Consider the following 21,270-nt stretch of genomic DNA (forward strand, 5'->3'; position numbering starts at 1 on the left):
CATTTGTGACGATGTGTGACGAGGGGGGGGGGGGGTTTGAGAAATGTGACGTCACATCAAAATTCGCAACTTTAAATAAATTTAGACAACACGTTCTACTTAATTAAATAGACTTTTTAATAAATGTTTTCTCTTACAACATCAGAGTGCAGCGCCACATTAAATACGCACTACAATGACATAGTTTAAAGCGATTTGAAGCATGTTTTATTTTTTGGGGAGGGGGGGGCAGAGCTTTGTGACGTCATTTTTGAGGGGGAGGTCTGACTTTTTGTGACGCCGTGTGACGAAGGGGGGGGGGGGGGTCAAATCGTCCAAAATCGCGTGACGTCATTTATGGACGGCCCCTTAACTTCTGGGCGGTCACGCATCGGTGGCAAGCGGCGTGGGAGCCTGAAACGAGCACCTCGTGCTGTGTGGTCACCGCCAGCACGAGTGGGGGGGGGGGGCAGGCAGCCTCAAGGTCGGGGCTGGGTGCAACCCGTGTTTTACTTTCACGTGCCATGCCATCCTTAATAGGTGCTCGCTAACAGCACTTGCCCCGAGTGGTTGTGTGTATGTGTGTGAGTGTGTATGACATTCTTCCACTCCGGTGGTGGGTGTACTGTACACCCAGGACCCCATTCCAACATAAAGTGGCCTGGTCTCAGCTGATGAAAGTTGCAAGCGTGAATTTCATCATCGCTTGCGGCTGGGGTTGGCATCGTCCCCCACTCCTCCTGAAGTCGAGGGTAAATGGGCGAGGTTTAGGACTGTGACTCATGCAGCGGCAATGGCTGCTTTGGGTACATGGTCCAGACCTTTTTAGAGACCCTGGCTGACAAGAGGAGGTGTTCAGGATGGTTGAGAAAAAGCGACAGGCCCACTCTCATCTTCTACAGCATCCCACATCAGATAATGAGGAGGCTTACCGCAGCCTTCGCTCGGAGGTTCGGAGAGCCGTGAGGCGCTGCAAGGATGGGTGGTGGTCGCGGGTTGCTGAGGAGATGGAGTCTGCCTCAGTGGCCCACGATCACAAATCACTATTTAACTCCATCAAAAAAGTAACCTGCAGCACCATACCTATTACCATCATTAGGGGAAAAAACGGTGATCCTATCTTCGACTCCCAGGAACAGGTTTGCAGATTTGCTGAGCATTTCTGTGAGGTCCTGAGGGAGGGGAAATCCCTCAGCTAGGAAAACAAGTGGCACAAAGTGGGGATGACCCTGCTGAGGCTGCGGTGCCTCAAATATTGGAAGAAGAAGTGACCCCCTGTGAGTGGCTGGCTGAGGTGCCATCTGTTGAGGAAGTACTGAAGGCGATCCGGAGTCTGAGACCAGGAAAGGCACCGGGCAGAGATAATCTCCCAAGCGAAATGCTGAGGGAGGGTGGCGTTTGTGCACAGACTGCCCTACATGACATCATAACAACAGTCTGGACCACTGGACGGGTTCTGCCCTGGTGGTCCCCCTCTGGGGACCGCACAGACTGTAATAACTACAGGGGCATCTCACTCCTCAGTGTGCCGGGAAAGGTCCTGGCAAGGATTATTCAACATCGCCTTGCTAGGCACGCTGAGGAGAGGCTTGCAGAGCCCCAATGTGGTTTCAGTAAAGGGCGGTCTTGCACAGATGCCATATTTTCTGTCCGTCTGCTCCAGCAGAGGTGTAGGGAATTCCAACAAGACCTACATCTCTGCTTTATTGAGCTGGTCAAGGCCTATGATACCATCAGTAGGCCTAGGCTCTGGGTTGTTCTTCATGCTTTCGGAGTCCCTAACCCTCTGCTCACGATCATTAAGGACCTTCATGATGGTGAGCGGGCCCGGGTAAAACTACGTGGCCGGGAGTCAGAGCCATTCCCTGTACACCTTGGGGTACGACAGGGATGTCCTCTGGCTCCCACATTATTTAACATCTATTTTGACCACGTAGTTCGTGAAGCCTTCGATAGCTGTACCGGAGGAATTTCCAATTGGTACAGATATAATGGGAGGCTGATCGATGCCCGGGTGCGGTCAAGGGATGGCTCCCTATTGGTCAACCAATTTATGTATGCCGATGATTTGGTAATTGCTGCTCATTCAGAGGAGTTGGAGACGCTGCTGCTGAAACTGGAGCGTGCCACTAAGAGGTAGGACCTTACCATCAGCCCCACCAAAACTAAGCACGTGCCTGGGTATTTTGTACCATCAGACACTCCACCCCCACAACTCCCAATCGGTGATGGGGCAGTTGTGGAGAGAGTTGAACGTTTCCCATACCTGGGCAGTGTGCTCATGACCAGCTCCGGTTAGAAACATTTAGGCTGACCTGCCTTCGATCCATCCTGGGTTTAACCAGGCTGGATTGTGTGAGGAGCTCACAAATCCTTGAAAAATCTGGGCAAAGTCCCATCGGTGAGCTCCTCCGGCGGGCAAGGCTGCATTGGCTGCCCAGCCACAGCATGCCTAAATAGCTTTTGTTCGATTTTTTCTTCTTGGTTCTTTCGGCAAAGTCACGTAGAAGGGAAATAATAAAATAATAAAAATTAAACATAATAAAATCATTCTCACGACGTTTCGGCCACAACGCAATCAGCTGTCCTCAGGTGAAGAACAGGTATGTCGGAAAGACAGCGTCTGAATGTTCGGACAGATAGAGGGGGCTAAACGGGCGCGGCACAGGCTAGAAAAGAGATGGAGTGATGTGGTACAGGACGTGGAGCTGAGTGGACTTGCCGATGACTGGTACCAGCGGTGTCAAGATCGACCTCTGTGGAGGAGGCTCGTGAAGGACACTACTGGGCAGTTGGAGGCAGTCGCCCTCCAACAACAACGGAGGGCGGAGGAGCGACGCTCACAACAACGAGCGGAGCGCCGGGTGGCTAAAGCACAGCAAGTTGGCACAGTAGGGGGCACAGGTGGTGCATCAGCCAGTCATCTCGGTTATCTCAGTCAGTCGACCCGTGGCACCTGCTGGGTCTGCCCCGTGACCTCCTGCCAGCGAGCGTTCGACACTTCACGTGGCTTCAAGGTGCACATGGCCTGGCACAAGCGTCGTGGTGACGTCACCGCCACTTAGTGGCGAATGGCGGTTGTTGTTGTATGTAAGTGTGTGTGTATGTGAGTGTGTGTGTATGTATGTGAGTGTGTGTATGATTGTGTGTGTATGAGTTTGTGTTCGCAGTTAGGAGCGGTCGTGTAGCGGTTAGCGCGCTGCGCTACGAACCCGGCGACCCGAGTTCGATTCCCGCTGACGGCCACCACCAGTGACTATTTTCTGATCCGGTCCTGGGCCTCTCCTAGGTCGACTCAGCCTGAAATGAGCACCTGGTGCGGTGTGTAAATATCGCCACTGGGAAGACAAAGGCGGTCGGGCGTGGTGCTGGCCCACCCACCCCCTCGTGTGCCGTGCCGGCCCTTCATAGGTGCTCCTCGCGAACAGCACTAACAATCTCTTTGTCTTCGGTGCTCAAATGAGGTGTGAGGTGGTGCAGCAGCCACGAGTTTGCGTTCCACCACGAGCCCTGGGTAGACGCCTGCAGATCGTGGAGGCTGGACCCGTAGCTCTACCATTGCAATGGGGGTACAAAGATCGCTGTCCCGCAGCTATCGTAACAAAGTTTTTTTTTCTCCCGGGGTCATGGTGAAACGACCTCGCGACTAAGCACAACGTTCTAACGCCCTGTCAATAGAAATGTTGTGAAATATCCCGCTTATTTTTACTACAAAAAAAACGGAGCCTCCATCCACAGCGGGGGGACTTGACGACTTGGCTGTCGGCAAGATTTAAATGATGAAATAAAATATTTTTGTTATTGGAAAATCAAAAGTGTTTTTGTTTGTTTGTACAAGTGCTGTATGTACGGTGCGAAAAAAGTTTCACATATATACGTAATTTTTATTGTTTTATATCTATATTATTTTATCATTTCCCTTCTACGTGACTTTACCGAAAGAACCAAGAATATGAATCCCTGCAGTCACGAAAGCTTTAAATCAAAACACATTTCTATTTACGCGATCGAACGTAAAATAAACGACGTCTTACGTGGGCTTCTGTTGTGTTTGCTTTGTCATTTCTCTCGCGGTTCACTTCACGGAAAGGGCAGGCGTCGTCACGGTCGAGACTGTGACACCCACGGACCCCACCTCGCCCAACACCTCCAGCCTCCGCCCCGCAATTAACACTCCACAAAAGAAGCCGCAGCGGAGCGGTTGGTGCCAGGCTGAGCTGAGCCGCCACCGTCGCCACCGCCACCAACACCGCCACCAATACCACCACCACCAACACCGCCACCACCAACACCGCCACCACCACTACCAACATCACCAACACCACCACCGCCACCACCACCACTACCAACACCACCACCGCCACCACCACCGTCACCACCGTTACCACCACCGCACGCAGCTTCTCCGCAGCTTCTCCATCACACATTCACCGAGACGACTCCCACCACCCACCCACCCACACAATCCCACTCCGCACAAACGACAGCTCCCATCGGCGAGCTGGGCTACTACTGCTGCCGCATCAACAGCAGCAGCAGCAACAGCGATGACAACGACGACGATGTCACTCAGCGTCTCGAGGCTCGCGTGCGACTTTCTGGACCGCCGGCGCACCCTGGCGTGGGCTGTCCTCGCCTCGGCCCTCTCCGTCGTGGGCGAGGTGCTGTACGGCGAGCTCGCCTTCGTGTGTCCCTGCAGACCCGGGGGCAGCAACACCACGGCGGCGGCCGTCGCCGTGGTCGTGCCGTGCGCGCTGCTGTTTCTCGGCGGCTGCTTCCTGCAGGTGGACACGTGGAGGGCGATCCGAGGCTCGTGCCGCTCGTGCTGCGGCAGGAAAAAGGCCGAGGGCGACGCCGAGAGCGGTGAGAGGGATTCGGGCGCGCGGGTGCGCGAAGCTCTTCTCGTCGTCTTTGCCCGAGCTCTGGTGGCCCCGATGTCGTGGGCCGTGGCGGCTCTGCTGAGCGGGGTGTACTACGCGTGCGGCCAGAGCACCAGCGGCTTCGACTGGTGGAAGTACTCCAGCATGAATGGCCTCAAATACCAGGTCGTGGCGGAGCTGCTGTACAAACTTCCGTGCGAGAAAATCCTCCTGTCGGAAGCGATCGACGTGTTGCAGCAAGCAAGCATCCGCAATGAGGTCCTCGCCTCGCTACGCTCCGAGTCGCAGGTAAAACAAGACACTGAGCGGCTGGTGGCATTGTGGGGAGGGGGGGGGCGCCGAGCGAGACTCTGAGCCCGAGGGCAGATGTCCCGTGGAGGACGCTGAACAATGCATAGATCATCCGGGAAGGTCACTTGAGTCGCTTCACTTGGTGCTCGGTGGAAACCAATTGCTGGACGAAACAAAAATGCGTGCAAGTGCTGAGCGCGCATGCGAGTAAGCGGACGATCGGTGCACATTTTTTTTTCAATCTCCGTAGCCGATTAAGAAATGTATATACAGGGTGCTTCAACATTTTTTTAACACTGAAATGCGACTATCGTTTTTAATGGAAAAATAACGGATGATACACTGTAACGTGATAACAAATGTAGGTTAATAGCTTCAAAAAGTCTAACAGTCTCCACTTCATTATCAACGCGTTGCCTGGAATCTTCTCCAGGTAGTCTCCAGAGCCCGGAGGCCACGTTTCTTGTGGTGTCGTTGAAAATTCTCAGAAGTGTTAAAAACAATTTGAAGCAGGAACAGACTGATTGAGTGCGACCGACTTGACCGCGAAATCGCGCACGAAAAAATATTTTAAAAATCCTTATGCAGGCGTGGATTTACATTTAACTCGCTGTTCTGCTGTCGAGGCATAGGCAAAGTCAAAAGCGGCCCACGAATGTATTCGCCGAATCAATTGCGAGGGAGGCACGTGGGGTGAGTCGACTCAACGTCTATCTGATGAAACGATCAGAATAGATTTTTATCCTTTCTGGCAATCCAACAGGAGGTGTTGAGGATGTAATGCATCAAGTCTGTATTAACGACACGTACTTGTGGTGAACATGCAAACAAACGTGCTCTGATAATTTATGTCATTGTCTCTGAAACGGATTGGCCCACACCAGAGACGGCTGCCTTCTTTCTTTAAGTCAACCTCATTTTTGGTCTGGAAATAGACGTCCTCGCCCGTCTGTCCAACATGAAGCTCGCGATTAGCACGGTGCGAAACAAGTTCTAACTGCGCGTCGATACGCGCACTTATGGGTAAGGATGGCTCGTTTTGTTGGGAAGGCCTGCAATCGGCACATGTGACCAATACGTTTTGTAAGGAGCGTTTTGCACGTGCAGAGACAGCAGAGTTCCGCAGAACAGATCGCCTGCGAGCGTGCGCACATCAGGGGTGCCACGGTGCCGAGATGTTAGCTACCTCGCCTGGTGTACATGAGGTCGTGAGTTCGATCGATATTAGAAAGGAGATCAAAGTTTTCAGTTTCTGGAACAAATTCCGCCCGAGTTGTTTCACAAATTGAACTCCCAAAAGCAACGAGTTAAAGAGTAACCAATATGCGCATACCTCGTTCTGCCCGAACCATAAAGCACTGCGGTGCAGAGAACTGGCAGGTGCTGATAACGGCATGCTTTGGTATTTACGGCTCTGCTCCACTGATTGTGCATTTCGATTTAAAGCTTTCGTGACTGCAGGGATTGGTCTTCTTGGTTCTTTCGGTAAAGTCACGTAGCAGGGAAATAATAAAAATAAAACATAATAAAATACAATTCTCACGACGTTTCGGCCACAACGCAAGGACGGCTGCTTGCGTTGTGGCCGAAACGTCGTGAGAATTGTATTTTATTATGTTTTATTTTTATTATTTTATTATTTCCCTGCTACGTGACTTTACCGAAAGAACCAAGAAGATGATTGTGCATTGTATCTGGATTCGAATTGACGGCGCCCATTTCGCCCAGAGTGCCGCGGCATGCGTCGTGTTTGAGGCAACTCGGCAACACGCAGCAGCCACGGCTGCGTCTTGTCGTCTCCCACCTCGTTCGAGACCCAAACGTCGCACCTCCTGGCTTTGACATTCCTCCTCGCAGACACTGGTGGTGCCATCAGCTCGCTCGCCCACTCTTCCCGGCACCCACTCACCCACCCACTCACCACTGGTTTCACCATCAACTCACGCACCCATCCACTCACCCACCCACTCACCCAACCACTCACTCACCCACCCACTCACCACTGGTATAACCATCAACTCACGCACCCATCCACTCACCCACCAACTCACCCACCCACTCACCCACCCATCCACTCACCCACCCACTCACCCACCCATCCACTCACCCACCTACTCACCACTGGTTTCACCATCAACTCACGCACCCATCCACTCACCCACCCACTCACCCACCCATCCACTCACCCACCCATTCACCCACCCATCCACTCACCCACCCACCCACTCACCCACCCACTCACCACTGGTTTCACCATCAACTCACGCACCCATCCACTCACCCACCCACTCACCCACCCACTCACCCACCCACTCACCACTGGTTTCACCATCAACTCACGCACCCATCCACTCACCCACCCACTCACCCATCCACTCACCCAACCACTCACCCACCCATCCACTCACCCAACCACTCACCCACCCATCCACTCACCCACCCATCCACTCACCCAACCACTCACCCACCCATCCACTCACCCACCTACTCACCCACCCATCCATTCACCCACCCACTCACCCACCCACCCACTAACCCACCCATCCACTCACCCAACCACTCACCCCCCATCCACTCACCCAACAACTCACCCATCCATCCACTCACCCACTCACTCACCCACCCATCCACTCACCCACCCACTCACCCACCCACTCATCCAACCACTCACCCACCCATCCACTCACCCACTCACTCACCCACCCATCCACTCACCCACCCACTCACCCACCCACCCACCCACTCACCCATCCATCCACTCACCCACCCACCGACTCACCCACCCACCCACCGACTCACCCACCCACCCACCGACTCATCCACTCATCCATCCACCCACTCACCCTCCCACTCACCACTGGTGTAACCATTAACATCGACAGGCGGTAGCGCACATCTCCTTCATACACCTAAATATCAATGCCGTACGGGGAATTCTGTGAAAGATGCGCGTGTGATTGTGCATGTGAGCCGTGCGTGCGTATGGGTTGTGTGTGTGGGTTGTGTGTGTGTGGGTTGTGTGTGTGGGTTGTGTGTGTGTGTGGGTTGTGTGTGTGTGTGGGTTGTGTGTGTGTGGGTTGTGTGTGTGTGGGTTGTGTGTGTGTGGGTTGTGTGTGTGTGGGTTGTGTGTGTGGGTTGTGTGTGGGTTGTGTGTGTGTGGGTTGTGTGTGTGGGTTGTGTGTGTGTGGGTTGTGTGTGTGGGTTGTGTGTGTGTGTGGGTTGTGTGTGTGTGGGTTGTGTGTGTGTGGGTTGTGTGTGTGTGGGTTGTGTGTGTGGGTTGTGTGTGGGTTGTGTGTGTTTGGGTTGTGTGTGTGGGTTGTGTGTGTGGGTTGTGTGTGGGTTGTGTGTGTGTGGGTTGTGTGTGTGTGGGTTGTGTGTGTGTGGTGTGTGTGTGTGGTGTGTGTGTGTGGGTTGTGTGTGTGTGTGGGTTGTGTGTGTGTGAGTTGTGTGTGTGCATGTGCGTGGCTATGCGGTGTGACGCAACTATCGCGCGAGTTTTGTTCTTGGGGCGCAACGCCCGTCGACGTTTCTCGCCGACGGGCGCCACCGCCGCGAAACCTAACACGGAATCCGTCACCGTCACGGCCACCCCCCCCCCCCCTTCAGCTCGTGGGTCTGGGCCTCCTCGCCGGGCTCGTCGCGTTGGCGGCGCTCACCGTCTGCATCCTCCGGTGCAAGTCTCCGACGAGCGAGCGCGAGGCGAGCTTCGTGGCGCGCTACCGCGCCGTGGAGCGCCGCGTGTTCGCCGACGAGGTGGACTCCCTGGCGCGCGCCCTCGCCGAACAGCAGAGCCGCGCGGTGCTCCTGCACGTGCGCGCCGCCTTCGAGGGCACGGCGGACGAGAAGGGCCGACGCCAGGTGGAGGCGCGCTGGCGGGAGCTGTCCGCCGTGCAGGGGGTGCTGAGTCGGGACGGCGGGCTCAGCGCGCTGCACAGGTGCGCGAACAAGGACATCGAGTTGACGGAGTACGATGACCCCGAGAACGTCTACGCCAATTAGGGAAGGGGTGGACGCGGAGGGACGGAGAGATCGCCCCTTCCTACCCTTCACAAGAGGAAGGTGGAAGCACCCCGCCCCAAGCAATGAGTTACACGAGATCATGTGTGGCGGGAACGTGGCGATGCTGAGCGTCGCCAATCCAGGCCTTCGCTTCTCAACGAGTCTTGTCCGGGTCGCTCGTAGACTGCAGTCGGCATCGTGACTCGTAGCCACAACCATGTTGGGTGGATGCGGTGGTGTGCAAGGCATGGACATGGATAGACCTGGCTGAAATTAAGCCCCCATCTGAACGCCAATGCGCCAACGTGCCCAATTTTTTTTTGTTTTCAATCGGTAGATATATCACCCTCTATGACGTACGCATGAGACACACGGAAACTCGTAATGAATTAAGAAAACATGGGGATTTACATTGGGATGACGGGAAGAATAATGTGTAGGTTAGATAACACGCATAAGTTTAATACATCGGACTGACTACGGATACGAGTAACTGGGATGGGGGACGGAATGGGCTCGTGTGCAGGAGCGAGACGGATTGTGGCCACGCAAGAGATAGGCAACGGCTCGGGAGGCATTCATCCAGCAGTAGATAGGCCATGGCTGATTATTAAAAAGTGATGTGTTCAGGGGTATGGCACTCTCACCGCAGTGATATTAGTCGAGTGTGCTTTTGTTGATGCTACTGGGAGGTGATTTTTTTAATGTCTTGTTTTTACTGTGTAGGGCAGCCCAGGATACACAGAACAGATACAGATCCACCGAAGCTGTATATTTTATTGTGTTGTATCTTCATTTAAATGTGCGAAAGGTGGTTCCTTTCGAACATAAGATTTGTGTGAGTCTTTTTTTCTGCATTATATTCAATTGTGCTATCAGCGTCATGTTACGAGACAAATTAATTTCCATTCTGATCTCTAGCGGACAGTAGTGCATCACGTAGTGCATCACCCTGTGTGATTTAGCAGCCTCTGTAAACTACTCCTGAGATCTCTTCAACCGCCTCTTAACCACAGGAGGGGAACAGCACTTTCTCACGTGCTCATCTTCCCAATTTGTGAAAGGTCAAAAGTGGCCGTTGTCTAGAAATGACCCCTGCCTTAACAATGTCGAATAAGCACAATTTCCTATTGCCTTTAACAGGAATAAGCACCACACCACAGTGATTTGATCTTAAAGGCAATTGTTTTTTACGTAAGACAAAGTCATTGTAAATTACATTGAGGTGTCCTGTGGTATTTACCCTTGCATTTGGTAGCTGTTTCGTGCCCAAGTCTGTCTGTGTTGGACATCTCTGATGATGAAATATAAATTAATGTTGGTCCATAACTAATGTCGGTGGCATAACTCACAAAAATAAAGAATATGGTACAAATTTACAATAAAGTGTATTAATAGATGAACCAAAGTTATTTTCCTGATTTAAAAAGTGGTGTGTACTGCGTTTCTTTGCTCAAACACGTGATGAGTGGGACTCATCTCCACCGGCAGAACTCAGCCAGTGGTGGGAATTCCATATTCCCATGACAGGGGCGACTGTTGTTTCCCCACATAATAGTATTTATTTTATCGGGTCCCCAGGGATGATCGGCGGAGTTTATTCCTCGCTGAAACTTTAACTTACTTCCCAGTGATTGTGAGTGACGCACCCGAAACACGGAGCCAATCGTCAATATGTGCATAACGTGTGGCTTAATTGAAATCATTAGTGATGTTCTGAGACCCAGTGAATGGACATCTTAAGTTCAAGAGGCAACAGAGTGCCAACCACAGCCCCTCTGGCAGTGATCATTACGTCTATGTCCACATGCACCAGCATGAAGCAAAACCCGGGCTGGATGAAGCTATTTGTTATGGATTTGCCGACGAATTAACAATAATGAGTACATATTTTAAAAACAAAAACAGACCACGGATTCAACATTTGAGGAGGGGAGTTGTTGTGCTTATGGTGTCACTCGACCATGTGCTGTCAGCTCACGTTACATGACTTGAGATTCTGTTTCACACAGCAGGTGTGGCCACAACAGGTAAATGGAGAATACAGGTTTTTTTTTTAAACCAGGAATGTCCCACTGAAGCACCCTGGCCACAAATGATAGCCGTTCAACGAAGTCGCTTATCACGTGAAAATACATAGCAGCCAAATACTCTAAACGCATACCATGACAAGCAAAAGCTCGCGAGATGCCAGCTATACATTAATATACATTTTATTTAAACTGAAAGAACCCCCATGAGCTATGAAGAGCAAAACGACAGAATAAACAACCATAAAATAGCAGCAATACTTTATAATAAAAATCTACAACGGGTTCAATTACACTCACACATGTGCAGTTATCACATAAATGCAATCACAGTTGCAACTCACCGTTGCAAATGGGGCTGCAGTTGACATCAATGGCGAGTTTAAGAGTGTTTACTGTTTGGTAAATTCAGCAAATTGAGAGAGGGGATGCAAGGAGATTCCAAAGTGGGGTGTCACAACGACAAACGCTTTGGCTCCAAGTCCTTTATGGATGCACCTTCGTGTTGCCTATGTATGCTAAACTTCTTTCGCACCGTACGTAGCCAACCGCAGTAATCGTAGGTGCGGGGAAGGACAAGAAAATAAATACAAAAAGGAGTACTTTGTTTTGTTTATTCACTTCATGAATAATATACAATACCATATTATATTAACTCGGGCCCATGCCAACCACGCTACAGCGGTGTGTACAGCCATGGTTTATGGGTCACGACGGTGATCCTTTCAAGTGAGTCTTGTTATTAGGATCATACAGTTGTGGGATTATGCCATTGCTATTATTGGGATCGTAATACAGAGATGGAAGGGGCTTTGACAAGCGAGCGACCCCAATTAGCGTCGATCCTCTCTCAACACTTCACATTGCGAAATTAAAAGCGGGCCAGTGGTTAGAAGCAACACTGTACATACTGAAGCTGCCTGTACTGCGACTGCTGGGGAATGGTGTCATTGAAAACACAGCACTTTAATGTGTTGAACTATCCCTCCTGGGCAATTAATCTAAATTGTATTATGGTTGTTATTGTTTGACTTGCATCACACTGGGATTGTTACACACAGCTGTTTAAAAAAAAAGATTTGCTGGTTTATCCAGGATGTTTCTGTTGCGCGTCGTCGCTTTAAGATGTTCTCCGTTCATATTTTGTTTGTTACGGTTGCACCCGACTTAAAAGCCGCATGGCTCACAGGGCTATACCAAATAAATGAAATGAAATAAATGAAAAGACCGTCAAAAGCGTCTCCCAGCGATGACGAGAAATGGGCGGTGCTCAAGTCGATTAATTCCGCGCTCCCTGAGCCAATGGTGTGGAAATTCTAGTGGCTTAGTACGAAAGTAAAACATTTGTATTCTTCTAACCACGTCGCGTCAGTCATGGGGAATTGTTTGGCAATACCTCTCCACGCTGGTCAGTGCGAGTCGGTGAAAGGGTCGGTGAGAGGTAGGACTGCTTCTGATATCACCCACTACCGCTGTTAGTCGTGGCCGAAAAACCAAACTCAACGCTGCGGTGGCGAGGTGTTAACTCCCTCGCCTGTCATACAGGAGGTCGTGGGTTCGATCCCGACCCTTGACGCCTGCTGTATATTTGCAGTTTGCGGTGTCTCTCTCCCTGTGGTCGCGTGGATTTTTTTCCGGGTCCTCCGGTTTTTCCCCTCCACATTTCTAAACGTGCGTTTAGAGTATTTGGCTCCTATGAATTTCCACGTGATAAGTCACTTCGTTTAGATTTCATTTGTGACAACCGGGTCGCTTCTGAAAAATAACTATATAGCTCAGTGGGCCTTACCTGACAAAATTCAGAAAGAGTGATAGTTAAGCTTAACCTTGTGCTCAGACTTAACATTGTATTTAGTGGGTGCATAGGGCAGTGCGCTAATCACTGCGCCCCCCCCCGCCCTAACTACGCACTTAATAGGCAGTAAATAACAAAGCGGACAGCTCGTGTACCAAACTGGCCTCAGCCCTTTACGCGCTGACACAGAACAACGTCGCAGAGAGCCACGCAAGCCCCCAGGTTGGAGAATGCAGCTGCTCACAGGTGCTAAAGGTTGACGAGATAACAACATACCGAGCTGGGAACGGGGCTAATAAACACAGCGTTCTGACGAAAGCGTTATTTGTAGACATGGCAACTTTCCTCCGTGCTCTTAAAATGAGCAGCCGTAAATATAAAGACGTGGTTTTATTTTGTTGCGCCAGCAAGGCTGGTGGTGTTTTGTTTGTTCAGCGAACATGGCGACACTTCTGCTCGGCCCGCACACTTGTTGGGCATTACGTGTTTATTACGCCAAGTTCTGTATCGAGAAACGGGAGATATTCTTTTCATCTGTTTATTCCATCTGCACGGGGATAGAGTGTTGCCCCCTTGCAGGCGCGGGGTTTCTCCAGGTGCTCCGCTCCCTCCCCCACACATGTATATAAACACTCGTCATAAATTGGTTGCAAATATCTTAAAATAAATTCCCAATGTAGGACCCTCCTAAAAAATGTCCTTGGGACAGTGATGCCTTCCTGAATAAGTAATTTTACATTTGTATTATTTGTATTATCAGTGACGGGGCAATTCGAATACCATCAGTTCAACACGAATACAGTATTGTACAAACATGGACGCATAGTGGCTTAAATAACGTGCCTCCACCTGTGGACAAGTGCCAATCCCACATCCACGTCTTGCGCCTTATTCCGCTGTGCCTTGTTCAAATGTTGAATGGATTCCATCCATTCAACATTTGAGTTTCCTGCTTCCAGTCCCATTACCGTCTCGTGATACTTGACTGCAGCGGAGTAATATCCCGAATGGGACGCGCAATATCGGGTTTCCCGCATCACCGCCGATTAGTCCTGTCGAGGAGATTATTCGGTGATTGCGTCATCCATTGGCGTGTGCACACGGAATTCATTTTTTCTGCGACATCTACCCATTAACAGATCATCTTACTGTCTCAATCTCTTTTGCACAAAGGGGTTTCTCGATTCAGTCATGATGATGATGTTAAAGTCAATCACGAAGGTTTTATTTTACCAGGTAAAGCCCCACTGAGCTACGTAGCTCTTTTTCAGAAGTGACCTGACCACAAATGATAGCTCAACGAAGTGGCTCATCACGTGGACATGTATAGCAAACACTCTAAAGGCACGATTCTAAATGTGGAGGGAAAAACCAGAGGACCCGGAGAAAAATCCACGCCACCAAGGGGAAAGAGAGACACGCAAACTCCAAAAAAACAGGCGTCAGGGTCGGGATCGAACCTCTTTCGTACTGGGCGTAGTCAACCGCGCTAATCGGATGTGTGGGGGAAGGACATCAAGCTAAACACAAAAAGGAGTTCTAAAGAAATTAGGTTTCAATCTCAATGGAAAAGTGCATAGCTCCCAATGGCGTACCTGTCAACCCTTTATCAGTGCCCTACCTCATGACAGACCAATTTAGATTTCGATTTAAAGCTTTCGTGACTCCAGGGATTCATCTTCTTGGTTCTTTCGGTAAAGTCACGTAGAAGGGAAATAATAAAATAATAAAAATAAAATATAATAAAATAATTCTCACGACGTTTCGGCCACAACGCAAGCAGCCGTCCTCAGGTGAAGAACAGGTCTGTCGAGAAGACAGAGTCTGAATGACAACCCCAGGCTTGGAACGTCTTTTTAAGCTGGGTTGGAGGGGGGGGGAGAGCGCCTTGACAAAATAATTTGCATATCAAGAGGAATTTAGCATATTTATGGGAAATGCGTAGGAGGTGGGCTGGGGGGTTTCAAAGTCATATTATGCCCATGCATTATGCAGGATTAGCAGCATCAAAGGGAGGGGGTAGCATTAACAAAGGGAGGGAATGTTAATAGTATGTAGAAGCAGGAGACCCACAGCGGAGCAAATAATGCATTCCCTGTAAACTTGACATTGTTTGTTTCGTTATTATGTGACGCATGTGGTGAATTGGAGAACGTATTGTTGATAATTAATATCAAGCGTAATAATATTGAGCCTAATATTAATCTTAATATTAATATTGCGCGTAATTTTTTACTTCAAACTTTCGTGACTGCAGGAATTCATATTCTTGGGTCTTTCGGAAAAGTCACTTAGATAGAAAATGTAATAAAAAAATTTAAGATAATAAATAAATTAAAAATATTACTTAAAATATATTATTTAAATTTGTAATTTTTATTTTATTATCTTTTATTTTTTTATACTAGTTAATATTAGTCTCTTGATATTACGCTCAAAATTAATATTACGATGAATATTACGCTCAATATTCTTGGTTCTTTCGGTAAAGTCACGTGGAAACAAAATTATATAAAAAATAATAAAATAAAAAATAAAATAATATTATTTTATTTTTAATTTTTCTTTTATTGAATTTTATTCTCTTGAGCGTAATATTAATTTTGAGCGCAATATTGAGCGTAACATTAAGCGTAATTTAAATTTTGAGTGTAATATCAAGAGACTAATATGAACTAGTATCACAATTTAAATCAAAATCGTATTTATATCAAAATAGCGACGCATATCGCCACCAGAGCGATGTCAACACAAAAGCCCAACGCGATCCAGGAATCGGCAGGTGTATCGATTCTCCCAACCTGCCACTACCGCAATGTTTAGTAATCGAGGAATCGACCCGCAAGCATTGAGCGGGAGTGTAATCTGACGACGCGATTCGGAGCGCGTGCGAGCACTGAAAGGGAGTCGAATCGAGGCGCCCGTGCACCGGAAGCGGAAGTCACGCGAAGCCGGGTTCACGCCGTGAGGGTGAGAGGATGGAGCCCGCGAGGTCCCCGCGTTAGAGGATTGGGGACCCCCCACGGCAACAGCAGCAGCAGCGGGAGGGAGACACAGAGAGAGGGGGACCCCCCACAGCAGCAGCGGGGGGGGAGACACAGAGAGAGGGGGAGACACAGAGAGAGGGGCACCCCCCACGGCAGCAGCAGCAGCAGCGGGGGGAGACACAGAGAGCAGCGGGGGGGGGGGAGACAGAGAGCAGCGGGGGGGGGGGGAGACAGAGAGCAGCGGGGGGGAGACACAGAGGGGGGGGGGAGACACAGAGAGGGGGAGACACAGAGAGAGGGGGAGACATAGAGAGGGGGACCCCTCACGGCAGTAGAGGGGGGGAGACAGAGAGGGGGGGGAGACAGAGAGAGGGGGACCCCTCACAGCAGCAGCGGGGGGGGGGACACAGAGAGAGAGGGAGACACAAAGAGGGGGGGAGACACAGAGAGAGGGGGAGACAGAGAGAGGGGGGGACCCCTCACGGCAACAGTAGAGGGGGGGAGACAGAGAGGGGGGGACAGAGAGAGGGGGGACAGAGACCCCTCGGAGGCACTAGAGGTGGATAGGGAGAGGGGGACTCCTCACGGCAGCAGCAGCAGCGGGGGGGAGACAGAGAGAGGGAGACCCCTCACATCAGCAGCGGGGATAGGGAGAGGGGGACTCCTCACGGCAGCAGCAGCAGCTACATCGGTGAGTGGGAGATCCCTCGCTGACATCAGCGGGGTGGAGGAAACGCGTAGCGACTGGGGGTAAGCACGCGGCCGCGGTGATAACGCGCGGCGAGACCGAGACACGGGGACACGGAGGGAGATACGGCGAGACTGCCACGAGGAGACTGAGACACGGGGACACTGAGACACGGGGACACTGAGCCAGAAGGAGACTCTGGAGCAAGGCACGGGGAGACTGAGAGACACTGCGTATTTAAGGAGATACGGGGAGACTGGCACGAGGAGACTGAGACACGGGGACACTGAGACACGGGGACACTGAGCCAGAAGGAGACTCTGGAGCAAGGCACGGGGAGACTGAGAGACACTGCGTATTTAAGGAGATACGGGGAGACTGAGACGGTGGGAGACAACAGGGGATTGAACGAGAGACCAGATTGAACGAGACACGGAGACAGCGGATTTAATGAGACACAGGGAGACACATGGGATTGAACAACACAGGGGATTGAATGCGACATAGGGGATTGAATGAGACGGGGATTGAACGACACAGGGGATTGAATGAGACACAGGGGATTGAAAGAGACGGGATTGAATGAGACACAGGGGATTTAATGAGACACAGGGGATTTAATGAGACACAGGGGATTGAATGAGACACAGGGGATTTAATGAGACACAGGGGATTGAAAGAGACGGGATTGAATGAGACACAGGGGATTGAACGAGAAACAGGGAATTGAACGAGAAACAGGGAGACGGGGGGACACATGGGATTGAATGAGACACAGGGAATTGAATGAGACACAGTGAGACAGGGGGACACATGGGATTGAACGAGACACATGGGATTGAATGAGACAGAGGGAGACAGGGGGACACAGGGGATTGAATGAGACAGGGGATTGAACGAGACACAGGGGATTGAATGAGACACAGTGAGACAGGGGGACACAGGGGATTGAATGAGACACAGGGAATTGAATGAGACACAGTGAGACAGGGGGACACATGGGATTGAACGAGACACATGGGATTGAATGAGACACAGGGAGACAGGGGGACACGGGATTGAATGAGACAGGGGATTGAACGAGACACAGGGGATTGAATGAGACACAGTGAGACAGGGGGACACAGGGGATTGAATGAGACACAGGGAATTGAATGAGACACAGTGAGACAGGGGGACACATGGGATTGAACGAGACACATGGGATTGAATGAGACACAGGGAGACAGGGGGACACAGGGGATTGAATGAGACAGGGGATTGAACGAGACACAGGGGATTGAATGAGACACAGTGAGACAGGGGGACACAGGGGATTGAATGAGACACAGGGAATTGAACGAGACACAGGGAGAACGGGGACACGTGAAGTAACACCAACGTCGACTGAACGCGACGCTCGCTGCGTCTCCAACTTGTCATTCAGCTGCACGCCACCGCCGGCGCCCGGATCGGTCGATTTCAGAGTCGCCGCCAGCTGCGGATCGAATCGAGATTACCTCGAAATCCGGATTAATCCACTCGCTGCCGTCCAGCATTCGCCGAGCGGGGTGGTGCCGAAACGTCGTCTCGTTACGGTCCGTTGCGTTGTCGCTCGTCAGAGGGGGGCTCTGGGTGGAGCGGCGTGCGAGCCCCGGTGTGGTGGTGGTGGTGGTGGGGAGGGTTTTGGTGAAGTACGATGGCTTGTGTCCGCTGTGGCGGTGTTTTGGATTTCATCTCGGACTGAGAGGGGGGTGGTGGTGGTGGCTGCTGCCTTTGGACCGGATCCGTGGCCTGCCACGCTGGGGCCTTTGTCCTCGTGTCGCAGCAGAACGCAGCCCTTTAACGCGACTTTGTTTTAACACATTTAAAAAAAATGTGGAATAATCACCCAAAGGGAGTTATCGTCACAAATGGTTTATCCTACGTGTATATATTTCATAACGCCTGATTGCAATTATAACATTGTACACGAGGTGATAGTGGTTGAGATAAAGTGACATTAAAAGTGGCGATCCAAGTCACGGTTTTTGTGCTCAACACCGGACCGCTGCCTGGAGTCGAACCCACCCCCTCCCGCTCAACGACACGTTGTCCGTGTCGTTGTTTTAAAGTCCACGCTCCAGTCGCCGCATTCTCTTCTGCGATCTGCGGTTAAAGCGTCAGATCCCTCGTGGTTAATCCAGCACAGTGTGGTTCGCGGCTGTCTGCGGGGATAATTCCGCCGCGTTTCGTGGCTGTGGAGATGAACGCCAGCGGTTGCCGACGATCGATGCATCGTTGGCACGGGTGACTTATTTTACGAAGGCACAGGAGGAAGAAGATGAGCCGACGTTTCGGGACCGTGGCTGGGCGACACTTTCCCCACGCCCTGAATTATTTCATGTCCCCCCCCCCCTTTTGCATGGCAGTGTCTGGTGTCACGGTCTCAAAGACTCGTTCACACTGTTGCGCGAGAGAGAGAGGTGCGGATAGGGTTTTAGGAGTCTTAACATTTGGACTGCTATTGAGACGCATGGGAGGTGTGGGTGTGATGCTGTGTAGCTTTGTTGCGCCTTACATGAGTTTTTTTTTTTACTTTAGGCTGACCGGTTTTACAACACAAGACCTGTGATTTTACAAGAACAACGTGCTGTAGGAATACTCGACGGCACAGTACTGCAGTTTTAGGTGCGGAGAGCAGTATTAGAAGCCAGATGCAACATGGTGAGTAGTGACCGGTGTCCGGTAGGATGGTTCATTATCAAATGTAACTACGGCTGTGAAAAACGTGGACTCACAAATGTAGGACATCTCATCACTGGAAGCCTTTTTAAACCAAGAGAAAGGACCCACACGAGGCCACCTTTGCCTTCCACGTGCTGACTTTCAGGTGCATCGCGAGGTGTGTTCATTTGAGGAGGCTCGGAAAAGTTTGGGGTAGCAGCACTTGCCGCTGTTGTAGTGCGTGGTTGAAACTCAATCCCATGCCACTGAGATCATAGTGCAGTGCGCGAACGACTGCAGCAGCGGTCCACGTACACGGACGCATAGAGATAAAGGCACACACTCGCAAAAAATCCACACGACGTAGACATACAGACGCAGACAATAACATACAGACGAAGATAACGCGCATACAAACCGCCGCAGACGAACATCAATGGGCACCGGCCACTGAGGACGCGTCTGCTGGGAGCTGCGGGCCCGTGGCACGCGGCGGCGATGGAGCGCTCGAGAGAGATGCCGGCACCCGGCCGCTTCGAGGGCGGCGACACGTCGCGCACTCGCTGGACCCACGAGGAGACGCTGGCGCTGCTCTCCATCCTCAAGCAGATGAACGTGGGCGGCGCGATGGACGCGCGCAACCAGCGCAACACTCCCTTCTTCCTGCGCGTCATGGAGCTGCTACGCCAGCGCGGTATCGCCTGCTGGACCCTGACGCAGGTGCGCGTGCGCTGGAAGAACCTCAAGGCGCGCTACCTGATGGCGCGGAGGGCTCGCGAGCGTGGCGGGGGAGGTGGCGGTGGCATTGGAGGTGGCGGAGCGAGGGACCGCGGCAAGGGCGCCTTCGCCTACTTCAAGGAGATCAACGAGATCATCGGAGGGCGGCCGTGCGTGGCCATCACTCGGGAGGGCGACGGTGCTGGCGTCGCTGGTGATCGGCACGTGGAGCCCGACGAGCGACGGTGCTACGGTGCGGACTCGGCTTTAGTTTCTATTTTAATCTTTTCCCTCGGTTCCGTCTCGTTTGTGCTGTCGGTGTAATGTCAAGAGAGGAAGGATCGGTTCGGATCCCCCGCAGAGCAGGGCAATGCTGCGTGCTGCAGAATGGTCCGTGGAATATCAGCTGCGTCTGAAATCTCATCACGTGACCGCCAAGAGTAATGTTTGCTGTACGGTATAAAAAAATATTTTAATTCTCAGAGGTAGAATTTTGTCAATTTAACTGTAGAATTGTATGACAATGTTAAAAAAACAATTCCAGGCTGAGACCATCGGCTCATTTCACAAAGAACCCAGTTTAAGCACAGGCAGCTGCTACTCCAGCCCATGATCTGAGTGGTGCCACCAGACAGTTTTATTTGTGTCCCATGGTTGTGTGGTGATGAAACCGATGCTGGGTCGCCAGTTAAAAAATAATGTCACCCATTTGTCCAGGAGAACCTTACTGAGTCTCAAGACTACTTCTGGAGGGTCCTGGATTGTGATGATTTAGTCGCCTGCATTGTTTTAGTAAATGGCTTTATCTGGAAGGACACTGATATACTCCGACGGAGAACTCGCCATTCACATGACAGGATAGCACCCACATGTCCACAGAGATGGGTTCACAAATCCACCTTCTCTAAAAAAACTATCTTGCTCAACCATGCTGAGGACAGAGATTATTGGTGGGTCATGGTTAAAATATATTGGGCAGCACTGGGAGCCAAGCTAAGGCATTCTAATAATGCCAGGTGGTGCGGAAGGAATGTTACGCGGATGAGGGCGTGTGTTTGCCCAGAGGGGGGGGCTCTCTTGGAGCTGAGGGTTCTAAAGGTGAACAGACCCTTTCCAGAGGTCGCAAACGGGTTTTGATTCCTTACCCGTACCCGGCCGCAGCAGGATCGCAAACAGGTACCCGTACCCGTACCCGTACCCAGCCGGGTATGGGTACCCG

At 51.2% G+C, this 21,270-nt stretch overlaps 2 protein-coding genes across 3 annotated transcripts; both read left to right on the top strand.

The window, feature by feature from the left end:
* The first annotated feature begins 4,074 nt into the window (after window positions 1-4,074).
* Window positions 4,075-12,337, top strand: LOC133351063 (calcium homeostasis modulator protein 6-like). The gene is made up of 2 exons (XM_061565975.1): window positions 4,075-5,147; window positions 8,757-12,337. Exons 1-2 carry the CDS (start codon window positions 4,527-4,529, stop codon window positions 9,147-9,149), a joined length of 1,014 nt encoding a protein of 337 aa, XP_061421959.1. The 5' UTR covers window positions 4,075-4,526; the 3' UTR covers window positions 9,150-12,337.
* A 4,177-nt stretch (window positions 12,338-16,514) lies between these two features.
* LOC133351062 (uncharacterized) lies at window positions 16,515-21,115 on the top strand. 2 transcript variants are annotated; one of them, XM_061565972.1, is made up of 3 exons: window positions 16,515-16,711; window positions 19,212-19,334; window positions 19,761-21,115. In XM_061565972.1, the coding sequence occupies exons 2-3, from the start codon at window positions 19,332-19,334 to the stop codon at window positions 20,373-20,375; spliced, it is 618 nt and encodes a 205-aa protein (XP_061421956.1). In that variant the 5' UTR covers window positions 16,515-16,711; window positions 19,212-19,331; the 3' UTR covers window positions 20,376-21,115. The 2 variants fall into 2 exon arrangements, with proteins under 2 accessions (XP_061421956.1, XP_061421957.1); XM_061565973.1 differs by having other exon boundaries at window positions 16,566-16,652.
* Window positions 21,116-21,270: the final 155 nt, after the last annotated feature.

Source organism: Lethenteron reissneri, chromosome 36 (assembly GCF_015708825.2).
Source record: "Lethenteron reissneri isolate LAM-NWPU_2019-01 chromosome 36, ASM1570882v1, whole genome shotgun sequence".
In the NCBI taxonomy this organism is placed as follows: domain Eukaryota; kingdom Metazoa; phylum Chordata; class Hyperoartia; order Petromyzontiformes; family Petromyzontidae; genus Lethenteron; species Lethenteron reissneri.